The sequence below is a fragment of the Trichogramma pretiosum genome, unplaced genomic scaffold (assembly GCF_000599845.2).
Source record: "Trichogramma pretiosum strain Unisexual culture from Peru unplaced genomic scaffold, Tpre_2.0 scaffold66, whole genome shotgun sequence".
Lineage (NCBI taxonomy): Eukaryota > Metazoa > Arthropoda > Insecta > Hymenoptera > Trichogrammatidae > Trichogramma > Trichogramma pretiosum.
In genome coordinates this window covers 513486-526155 of record NW_019640802.1, presented here as the reverse complement: position 1 = coordinate 526155, position 12670 = coordinate 513486, and the positions used below count along the sequence as shown (strand labels likewise).

The 12670-nt window shown below is 41.9% G+C and overlaps 1 protein-coding gene across 1 annotated transcript; it reads right to left on the bottom strand.

Moving 5' to 3' along the window:
• Positions 1–2834: 2834 nt before the first annotated feature.
• On the bottom strand, positions 2835–6942 carry LOC106657240 (hornerin-like). Its single transcript, XM_014378633.2, has 3 exons — positions 6892–6942; positions 5615–5966; positions 2835–4118 (listed from the first exon to the last, which is right to left on the bottom strand). Exons 1-3 carry the CDS (start codon positions 6901–6903, stop codon positions 3691–3693), a joined length of 792 nt encoding a protein of 263 aa, XP_014234119.1. The 5' UTR covers positions 6904–6942; the 3' UTR covers positions 2835–3690.
• Positions 6943–12670: the final 5728 nt, after the last annotated feature.

The window sequence follows — 12670 nt, the reverse complement described above, 5'->3', positions numbered from 1 at the left end:
CAACTTTCCCACTTGCGCTCGACGGCGCGCGGCGATTATTAAATGCCGCTGCTGCACTAGTTTCGCCTTCGCTCGGCGCGATCAGCTCGTCTCGCGTGCAGTGCGTTGTGTGTGATTTTTTTTTGCTCCCCGCCCGCATTCAAATTACGCAAAAGTATATGGTAGACGCGTGCAACGTAACGAACGAGTGCAGCAGCAGGCCAGTGCACACACAGACAGACACACACAGCACGCGAATATCGCTCCATTATCGAATTCCGCTGTGTGCTGCTGCTACTTTTCGGGCGGCCTTTTGCATCTCAATCTTTCTATATAGCTGGCCGTACCAAGGGACTCCATATAGTCCTACGTCTATATAATATACGTATGCGCGCGAGTGCGGAAAAGCTGCGCGCACTCGACTCTTAATTAAATTATGTAAGAGCGATCTAATGGCCCCTGCGTGTGTGTGTCTGTGTGCGCGCGCGGCGCCCCATTGAAATTGAATTTAATTTGGTTTTTGCGCGACGACGACAATGATATACCCATAGAAAAGACGTATATGTGCGCGCGGCACATACGCATTTGCTCTTGAGCCTTTCTAGAGCTCGTGCTTTATGGACAGCTGCAGCAGTAGCAGCAGCAATATATATGATGCAATAATAGGGAATTTACGAGCGACAATTTTTGCATTTTATGAATCGATGCCAATTATGAATAATTAATAAAGATCGCGGAGGTCGCGAGCAGCCGCGAGCCACACGAGCATAGCGAGCTTATACCGAGCGAGAGAAGAAAAGGAAAACCACGACGCACGACGAGGTAGAGAAAAAAAAGGATAGAGAAATAATAATCTTCCCGAGAGAGAGAGAGACGACGTCTTATAGTATAATCTCGCGGAGCTCATTTTTCAATCTGTGTCAAAATAAGAGGCTGTTAGTTTGTAATAATGTATACCTACAACTTTATAATAGTCTCTCACTCGGCGGGGCATAGAGAGGAGTGTCTATCATCGCTTTGCTTCGAGGCTCGCGCGGCGCGGAGAGCGAGTGAGAGTAAAAATCTGCAACACAACGGCGGTAATTGATCGAAAGGCGCATATATATAGTAGTACTATACGGGCCGATCTATGCTGTACTGCTGCAGTATCTGTATATTCAGTCGAGTCAGGCAGGCACACACAATATATAGGCATGTAGGTATATAGAAAGGAAGATTCGACCTGACCCGCCGACCGAGAGACCGCATACACATATATATTTCTCTCTCATCACGATCTTACTATATACACGAGTTGCTGCTATACATAAGAGAGAGAAAAACACAACATCAACAACAGGCGGTCTCTGCTGCTGCTGCAAGTGTATGTTGTACTTGTATGTGTATGGCTCTAGCTGCTGCTGCTGCTGCTGCTGCTGCTGCTGCTGCAGTTGTGAGTGATGAAACGTTTAAAAGATTACGCAGTACACGAGAATAGTCGAGTATACACGACTTTATGTATATTACTATTATATGGACGTGCAGCAGTAGTGCACTGTGTCTGTGTGCGCACTGACTCACATTTATATCGAATTATCGGATAGTTATAGCAGGTCTCTCTCTCTCTTGAGCCAGCATAGCTAGGCTTTTCCCACACACATACACACTCATAGATACATAGACACATAGATGCAGCAGGTACAGACAGAAGGTTTTCACGCGTGGGAAACTACTCGCTATACTATAATATACTCTTCCTCGGCGCGCTCCACTCTGCATAGTTCACCGAGTCTAGTCTCTCTCTCTCTCTCGCTCCCTGCCCAATTTATACATACTTTTTTTTGCCTTTGTGCAGTGCATTTCAGCGAGTGAGCAGTGCTGCTGCAAAAAAAATCACGTGTTATCTGCAGCTCTCTCACTCACTCGTTGTCGTAACGCAACAATAACAACAACGGCACATACATACGTACGTACGTACAAGCGAGGCATGCATATATATAGAAATCGAAGGCATTTCTTTGCGTGCGCGCCGCGCTTGTTTCGCGTCGAGGATTGATTGCGTGCGTTTCTCTGCTTTGTGCGCTGCGGCGCGGCTCGCATAATCCAATTTTTACGCGTGCGTATAGGCACACATGCACATGCACACAGGCTTCGTTAAAATCACCGCACCGGACTGACCAGACCGCGCGCGTGGATAACGATACCTGTGGTGTACAATGTTTCGAAGAAACGATCTATTTTACTTTTCGCGCACACACAAAATTATTGGCTCGTACAGTCCGCGCACGTGAAATTAGAAATGGTACTTGAGCGCACACATACACAAACGTATGAGCGTACCGACTGAGGCCTATATAAATGCGTAATGGATTACCGATATAATACGCATTGTTACTTAAGCACTTTTCTTGATCTCTCTCTCTCTCTCTCTTACTCTAAGAGAGAATTATATGAGCCTATAGATGCGGATTAAAGCCATTGATAGAGTCTAAAAGGAGAAAATTGAGTAATAGCTTGGATGTAGATCATGCAGATCAATATACTTGCTCGTGTATATGTGTGTTTATGTGTGTTCACTTGGTCTCTCTGTTTATGAGCGTTTAGTAATTGTGTATATGGTATCGGCATGCTGTGTGCGTGGTATAGTTTTCACTTATATAAATTTATAATTATCCCGATATTATGCGTTTAATTAACATGAGCTGCGCACTTTTTGCGGTCCATTATGTACCTTAAACGAACTGCTTGTTGTGGATGAAAAAAAAAAGTGAATTTTACGAGGATGTTGTGTATACATAATAATGGTATATGTTTATCGTGAGATATATAAAGAAGAACGAGTATTTTTTTGTTTTTGATGATTAAAAAACGTGCGTTTATTTAGCGTGTATCTACTTATATTTACATACACCGCTGAATTCGAGTCGAGTAAAAAAAATAATGGTAATGTATAATATATATAATATGTATATATAATAAACAATTATATATATAATATTTATATCAATGGCATGAATCTCTCGCGACAGATAATTGTGCGACACACAAACAACAGAAAAAAGCTGACGACTTCTTTTGCTTTTTTTTCTCACTTTGATCGAAATCGAGAACGAGTCGATGAATCGAGGAAAGTTAATTACAATATCAATGTACAATATTTATAATAATATATATAGTTTAGGGGGCAGGTTGGTGGACATGGGGGGTGGAAGGTGACTTGCTTGGATCGGCCAAGAGCTCATCGTTGCTCAAAGGCCGTTTTTGGTGCGTTTTACGTATCACGTAAAAGGATGGGGGGATATACAGAGAGAGACTGAGAGAGAAGAGAAGAGAGTCAGAGAGTACAAGAGAGTATACAAAAAGAAGAAGTGAAGAGAGTGTGGGGTTGGGGGTGGTATAAAATAGGCTAAGAGAAGGGTTGAGGGGGGCTAGAGGTTCGGGGGGACTGCAGGTGATACAAGTAATTCACAAATGCTCTCGATCGAACCGTCGATTTCACACACTTTGAAAAAAAAAATTCGTCACACATAGATGAACTTGTCGTTGTTGTTTCTCGTTGCTGATGCTGCTGCTGGACTTTTCTTTTTTTGGACCGTAGTGAGTTCCGCGATGTGAGTTATATAATATATTTTATATATATTCATATATATAGGTAGAAAGAGCTATCTATATGATTTTTTTTGTTGGTGCGGCATTGCGGGCTGACTGACTCGTTGGCAATGTGTATATGATTTACCAGTGGCCGTGTCCGTGTCCGTGTCCGGTGACGACGTGGGCGCCGTGTCCGGCTCCGTGCGTCGTGATGGTGCCCGACGGGCCGGCGATCACAGCCGAACCGGCATCGGGTCCAGAGACGGCGGCGGCTCCGGCATGAGGTCCAGAAATGGCAACCGGGCCAGCGTGGGGTCCGGCGAGGGCGGCACCGTGGGCATGGGGTCCGGCCAGATGGACGCCGTGTCCGTGGGGTCCGCCGACGATCACGCCGTGGTGTCCGTGTCCGGCGAGGACGTGTCCGTGGTGAGCGGGTCCGACGGCGACGAGTCCGTGGTGTCCGTGATCAGCGAGCACCAAGCCGCTGTGTCCGTGGTGTCCGTGGTCCAGGACGGCGTGGTGGGCGAGTCCGTGCACGCCGTGCACGAGCGCGTGTCCATCGTGGTGGCCTATGTATGATGGACGACGAGGGGAAAAAAAGCAGGCAAAGCGAACGAATGTTAATTACAGCCTTTGGAAAACTTCGTTTTTTTTTAATATAATCTATATCTATTGTACTATATAAGTTAGCTGAATCACATGAAAAAATGTATTTTTATATACATAATGATAATGTATCGTATATAGAAGAAAGCAGAATAAGCATCGAGAGCATATAGTTATGTACAATAAAGAGAGCGCGTGCGAATAATGAAGAGAAGCCAATGAATTTTGGAAAAAAATGGCGCAATGTAGCAGTAATAATTAAAGAACAGACAATTTTTATTTTTTTTTCTTTCTATCAATTGGTATTTGACCAAATCTGAACCCACGATCTTTATCATAATTTGCACATTTTCTGGATGCAGCTACTTTCCAATTAGTTTTATTTTTATCCTAAGAACCCGACGCGTTTTCAAAGAAAAATTAAAAAATAAGTTTATGTATTTTTTTTTTTCAATTCGACGACTTACATGGCTAGGAATCTTAAATATTACAAAAAACGCTTGGAAGAAGAGACCCATATCAGAGTTTGTTTGTTAATCAAGCACATATACGTAAATAAAATAAGAGAAAGAGAAAGAGAAAAACATGAAAAAGCTCATAAAAAAAAATAAATGTTTCGAAGCATAACGTGAATAAATATAAATGAACGAGTTTGATTCTATATAATTTTTCATGGAAAACGTTTTACTGAACACTAAAACTTTTTCTTTCGTCAGGTTACTTCTTCAGAGCGCATAGATCTTATATTAATAAATCTTTTAATTTTGTTGATCTTGTTGTTTTAAATTAATCGTATAAAATAATTAATTAATAATAAAATAATAAAATAATAATGTGCTCATTATGGTATAAAAAACTATATAAAAAACGTGCAGGTCAAGATTTGCGTCTTACCAAATTTGGAACGCATCTACTTTATTGGGTGAATGTGTGTGTTACATATGCCGCAGATCCATGCCATTTTTAACTTAGTAGTGGCCTAAGTAACAAAAAAAAACAGATCGTTTTGTTTCGCATTCATCATACGTTTTCCATTAAAGCTGAGAGAAAAGAGAAAGAGAAAGAAAGAAAGAGAGAAGAGAGAAAGAAATAGAAAGAGAGAAGTACAGATTCGAAGTAGATGTACGAGAAAGTGCGAAGTATATAATAATAATAAACAAAATTAAAACACCCTCAACCAATGAAATAAAAAAAAAGAGAAGTAAAATTTTGCAGATGTTTCTTTTGTTTATGCACAATTTTTTTTTTTTTTTTTTTTAATGACACATTGATTGAGAAAAAAAGATTTGAAAGCTCGCGTATGAATATAAAGTATAAAAAAACAAAAATAAAGAAGTAAAAAGTAGTGGGAGTCACAAAATGATCAAAGCTTTGGTTGTTGTTGTTGTTTTGGTAAATAATGCTGCACATGTAAATGATCACAAAAAGCTCATGTACGGCAATGGACAGATAGACTCACCGTAATGATCGTCATGACCATGATGTTCCACATGGGCAGGTCCAGCCTTGGAGGCGGAGATGATGGCGGGTCCGGCGATGGCACCGCTGACGTGCGCTCCGTGATCAACGGCACCGCTCAGGCTCGAGGGTCCGATGTGGGGTCCGGCGAGGTGGTTCGGGCCGTTGGAGGGTCCGACGAGGGTGTTGGGGCCGGTGTGGGGTCCGGCGAGGGCGGCACCGTGTCCGTGGATCAGGTGTCCGTGTCCGTGACCATGGCCGAGGTCCAGACCCAGATGGCCGTGTCCGTAGACTCCGCGCTTCTCGCGGATCTCGGCTGCGCTGGCGGCAGCGATGATGGCAAGGCAGACCAACTGTACCAGTGGGTCGAGACGGGTGGAAAATAATATGCCAGTTAGTCAATGCGATTGCGACACACTATTTTTTTTTATGCGTTTGCCGACACAACCCCCTTGAGAAACGCGCCACGATCGTATCGCTTGCGTAGGGCAATAATCATTAAAAACGGAGAAAAATGTAAACCAGTGCAATTGTGCGCACACAGCAAACGAGCAGTCGTGTGGACATTAAACTAATTTGTGCAATGAAAAGAAGGTCGCGTCGGGTGGTAGCATTACAATGCCTTTCGCGCTCTATGCAAAGTGTCTGAGTGTGGGTACGAAACGCGCGCAATTGCCCAAGACGCGGAGAATTACAAAATCTCCCCAAGCATCAATTGCCCCCCTGCGCGCACAAGTCCGATATTATTATTACGCACGCCGCTGCGCGAAACCGATGCGAAATTCACACCAGCAGCCTGAAGCCTGCTGCGCTATGAGCAATCCGTTTCGATGAAAATTGCACGTTTCTGTGTGTGTGCGCGCGCGGAGAATCGACGCGATGGTGCAGCGCACGGTGTAATTATATGAATCGAGAAAGGAGTTAGTCAACGTTGGTTCGGGTGGAGACTTGTACGAGCGATGCGTTTGGTATGGAACTTGGGTTAGTTGGAATATGAAAAAAAAAGGGTTTTGAAAAAAAAAGGATCGAGTCTTGCAACTGCCTCGAAGCACTGGAGTATAGATAGAAAAAAAATTAACACCGTACAAAGTCACTTTTTTCACACTCGCGAAGCTCGAGTCCAAAAAGGATATATATCAAAGGAAAAGTACAACTTTGAATTTTTCAATCGTGCAAAGTCTACAAGTACAGAGAAAAATCTAAGTCTGTTTGTTTGGTGGAGAGCTATACACAAAATGTTAGAGTGCTATATATATATGAGCGTGCTGATATACTCACAAGACCCTTCATGTTGATGATTGGTGGTTGTGTTGTTGTTACTCGGCTTGTCGAAGTCAGCTGAATGTGTCTAAGCGGTGTAAGCGATGGTGCTTATATATGCCTCGGATCGCTCGCGACGACGGAACGCTTAAACACGGCTCTGTGCACGTTAGAACCGCGCCCCCGCTATAAGCTAATCCCTTTTGAATAAAAGGCGGGGAGAGAGACTATAGTCTCTCTTTCTTTCTAACGCCGCGTAGTTCTTTCTCTCTCTCTCTCTCTCTAGTCGCGGTGCACAGTGTGCATAGGCATATACACACATAATGTGTGTAAGTAGTGGCAACAAACGAGTATATATCTCTCTCTCTCTTTTCGAGCTCGGCGCTCGGCTCGTAACCGCGTAACCCATTGTGCAAGAAGGTCGCAATATCGGCCCGCGAAGCATAGAGACTTAAGAGAGAGAGAGAGAGACACACCCATCATACATGTGCAGCGGGGGCTCACACACACATACACACGTATACCGGCCTTCGGACAAGGTTCGAGACGTGTGTTTGCCTATTGCATTTTCCTCCTATATGCAATCTCACCCCCTCTGATATAGCTGCTGCTGCTGCTGCGTGGAAGCCAGTTTTGCTCGCTGCACAATCTTTCCTGCGCGCCGCGCCGCGCACATATTGATAAAAGTATGTATCTATGTGTATATATGCGTAAGAGAGCAAGTTTTTCTTTGTCCATGGCTTGGCGCGAATAGTTGCCTGCCTGCTCCTTCCAACCATATCTAGGCAGACCAGGCCAGGCGCGCAGATAAGGATATATACAATTTAATAATCATTCTCCATATTATAATGTGTCTGGGGCACACCACCGAGCGAGCGAGAGAGAGAGAGAGAAAGAAAACTCGCTGTTTGAAGTGTGTGTGTGTGTGTGTGTGTGTGCGTGACACGCCTTTTACAATGTATATTATGTCGATGGCATTTATCATTCCAATAACACAGCTCAACTACTCTCTCGAGCGCGAGCTGGTTTCAATCGGTCGCTCGACGCGGTGCTTTACGAGATTTCCATACACTCACAACAACACGCATACGCATTATTATTACATTACACTTATACTTGGGCGCAAACGCATAATACAGCTTAAAAAAATAAAAAGCGCAGCGCGTAAAACACTCGTTGCGTATCATCGCAATGTAGGCTATTATCGAGCCAGAAACAACACAAACTTTAATTTTCGTTTGTTGGTTTGTCGACGCTCTCTAAGTTGTACGCTGTATATAGTCGTCGGGATCCTTTTCTTCGGGCTTCGCTAGTAGTGGTAATTATTGGGCTTTGCATGCTATAACACACACACACATATACCTTTACACAGGCTGGGTTCTCCTTTGACATAATACTTTCCATCTTTAACCGGATCATTCAAGTGCAAAGGCAAATTTCCTGGTGCCGAGCGCCACGCAATTCTTATGTATTATACACACAAACGCGCCGAACGAACGACGATATTGCAGTATGGTACGTTTGTGCAAGGGAGAGTCCGTTTGGTATATAGGAAAAAAAGTAGAGTAAACAAAATTACGTAAAAAAAAAAAAAAACAGAAAAAACATCCGAACTATGAATAAGAAATTTCGACTAATAAAATCGTGATGTAATATTCAATTGTCGTGCCCGCGCCACGCATATGCATATAGATGACCCAGGCGGGCGCGTTATTTTTCAGGCAAAAATATTTTCGAATAATCGGCAGCTCCTGTTGCAAAATTCAATATAGGATCACGAGTGTAGTCGTAAATCTCCCTCTCGCCGCACGAGAGAAATCTGAATTTTTTTTTCGCCGCCTTTACTTATAAAAAAGCGCGTGGCACGGACTTGATAATACTCTTTTTCTAAATATTGTAACCTTTTAAAAAATGTGCGCGCGTCTACTCTACGTTTTTTTCACGTGTCGCGTGCACTGCACACACGTCCAAACGCGTAGCCCAGCGCAAAAAGAGATCCCCCACACAATAAACGACGAGACGCGAAGAGAAAATAGGGCCTCGCTCGAGCTTCTCGAACGTGATCGCGCGGCTAATAGCGAGGTCTGACATTTACGGTCATTGTCTGCTTTTGCGGCACTGCAATAGACACCCGCAAGAAAAGTAGCTCTTCTCGTTCTTTTTTTTTTCTTTGCTCCTCTTCGTTCGTTCGGCTCCTCTCTAAACGCATGATATACCGAGAGGCTTAGAGGCAAGAGCGCGAGAGGCGCCTGGGCCAAATTGGATGTTTACCTGCCGCTGTAATATTACCGTTCGATATTCCTTCGATAAAGCCCGGAGATTTGCCGGGGCTTTGACATTTTTTCCCGTTGTGTGTGTGTGTGTGTGTGTGTGTGTGTGTGTGTGTGTGTGTGTGTATCGAACGAGAGCGCAAACACGCGGTATAGAACGATACTTTTTGCAACGCTAGAAATATTTCATATAATTTTATAGAAGTTTAATCGAAGGTCAGCGTTAAAAATGTCTATACAACTCCAATTAGCACGCAATTCCACCGCAGTCAATGCGATACAAATATAAATACTATTTAAATCAACGTGAAAAAAATTATTATGAACTGCAAGAAATTCGAGCATAATTTTGTGTGTTAGCGAGTGCGCACGAATTCGACGTTTATTGCACGAAAAAAAAAGGAACGGAGACGTGTATAGTTGAATTGCGCGCGCGCGAGCGCAGGATAATTATACCAAAGCATTTAGAGGGATTTACGTGTGTACGCGAGCTCGTATTATCTAATGAACGATTAATAGAAGTATTCCGATTTTGCACAATGGATTGCGGTTATTGTTTCTAATGCGCGCGCGCGCGCGTGTAACACTTCTCCTTCTGTTTTTTTTTTTTTGCGCAAACTCCCAAAGCTTTGGTCTGTCTGTGCACGAATTTCGCAGTTATTCGGACAATCATTATGTGAATAGTTTTTTTTTCGCTTTTCTGTTGTACCTCCGCATGCGAGCTAGTTGAGGATATTTTACGAGTTTCTCGCATGCATTCGTGGCATTTCTATATGTGAGGTTTCAATGCTAACAATGCGCGCGGCTGCGATTTTAATTTGGATATTTAAAAAAAAAAGAAAAAAGGAACGCTTACGTAAAGTGTGATAAAGGTATTTTTCGCGTATTGCGATCGCGCGCTTGGATAAAAATTGAACAAACTGAACTTGCGCGCGGATGTTTCGTAAAAAAGTGAAACTTCCGAGGCAGACGGTAGTTTTTAAGTTGCGAGGTGGAGAAATAACGTCGATTGCTGCTGCTGCTGCTCTCATAAAGCACAACGGGAATTGCGCGGCTAGACGGCCAAAAAGATGATCGCGTGTACGACAAGTGCAAAACCATATCGGCGCTCGACTCTATTTCGGGCCCGATATCGACAGCCTATTACGTGGATAATTTTTTTATTTTCGAAAACTCGTGATCGCGACAAAATCGGCTCGACCATATTTTATGCAAATGTTTTTTCTGGAAATACCTGTATGGGGCGTTGTGTGCCGTGCTGCACCAACCCGATTATACGGCGCAACGGCAGTTGTTCTGGCTACTATAGGTAGTAGCTATACAGCCTTACGCAAAATAAACGGGCTTTCGATTAGAAATTGTTTTAATTTTGATGTAATTACTTGTCTTGCACGCGAATAATTAGTAGTAGCTCGATAAGCGATACACACACACATATTCAAAATAGCCGATGAATTTTAATGAGCTGCACACAGTAGAGCCGCGTGTGTGTCGATTGCGTTACGCGCGCCTGAATAATTCGACATTTTCGTTCTCTCAATGAGCGCGAGAGATATATACTAGGTTTCGGCGCGAGCGAGATGATATGTAAGTCGTGATATAATTAATAATATTCTATTATGGAGTAATTTGGTTTTTTCTTCGTGCGGCTCAAACGGTTGAGAATTATTTCAATGCAATGCGAGATACTTTATTCATCGAAGTGAATTAATTTAAAGTTTTTCTGCGCAGTCAACGAAACATTTCTAATCTCGTGTGGTGTGAAATTCTCCCACATAAATCATTCACAAAAAAATTTTTTTATTAAAAATCTATTTTTTATTCATGAAGGTATTCTCCGGTGAACTTCTACGCGGCGTTTTTCTCCCTCGCACAAAAATATACTACTCGCTCTGCTGCTACTACTGCTGCTGCTGCTGCTGTGAGTCTCAAATGTTTTAATGCATTCTTCGGATTTCTATTAAAAACTTCATTATGAAAAATTCCGTAGTCCAAAGTTTCGCGCAACTCGAGACTCGGCACCGCAGCAGCAGCAGCAGTAGCAGCAGCAGCGAAAGTGAATTCGCGGCGGTGGCGACGACGGCCACGAGTAGTTTCCTCTTCGTGCACAGTGCTATGCAACATTAGATCGGTATACAGCCGACGATCTGTACAAGCCGATACATTTTGCGAGGCGAAACGATGCCAAACGCGCCATCTAACGGTGACGATTTTTACAAATTAAATCGGTAAACTTTCACGCATCTGTTCGCACGGGTATACTCGGTGGATAAATTTAACGCTATTAGCTGGGGAAAAAATTTACGAGTGTATCGATTGCAACTGATGTTGCAAAGGCAAACTTGTATTTACCAATCGAGTTTTTTAAACATTAAACAACTTTTTTCAACGTACCGGCCATTCGCGTGGTAGTTCCTACAGTTAACGCTAATAGTGTTTTGTTAATTCATTCGTATTGACGCTTTGTTTCCAACAATTTTTTTAAATCGTAAAAGAACTGAAGATCTTGTTAAGTTGTGTATAAAAATTATCATTTCAATAGAGAATAAATTAATACTTTCATCTTCTAAAGCAGTAAAAAACAATCAATAAAGTGAAATGCGAGTTTTTAAGCATTGAAAATTAATATTCAGCTCACTGATATCAAGCAATAGATCATTTTTACGTTAACACATTTTAACGATTTATCGTCAACTCCTGCAATGATAGGTGAATTAAAATGCAGAGCAAAATTTTTTGCTAATAAAAATTCATTTAATATAACACAAGTAATAGATCAATCTGTTTTGTTCAGGCATCGGAGAAAAATTCGCATGATTAATTATCGAATTCCAAGGTAGTGATCGATCATTCAAAGTGACTTTTTGTTCGCCGTTAACGTAACGCATAGAACAAGTTTTTTTTTTAATATTTATACATCTGACTGCATCGAGATTTTGCAACCTAATAGATAATTATAGATCGTGCTGGGCACACATATCGTGTATCTAAATATTCAGCCAATAAAATAATAAACCATGGTTCAAATTTTTGTTGTTTTACAAAATTAAAATCTTCACTAAGAGAAATACTACATCAAATATTATCAAATTTAATAGCGTTCACATGCACGGATAAAAGCAACCATTTGTTTTTTCCCTTAGTATAGACTTTAAGGCGTAACGAAAAAACACTTTTGACGCCGATCGCTTTGTAATAGTATTTTATTGAAAGTTTAAGTTAAAAAAAGAGAAAAGCCGCAAGCTGGGCGCGAACAAATGATGTCTTCAGGTGGCGCATGAAGCCTGAAGTTTGAAATTCGTAAAAACAATATCTTTATGCTTCAGTATGAAATCTATTGAAAATAGTTTCAGATTCCTTGGAAAATTCTAAACAAAATAATTCTCTTGACATTAAAAAAAAAAAAAAAAAGCGATTGAATTTTTGAAAATAAAAATCGGTTCATTAGATAAAAATTTATGGATATTTTCATGTTTACTGAAAAATAGGTTAAGTAGGCTCTACACACAATACAAAAGATCATCCAA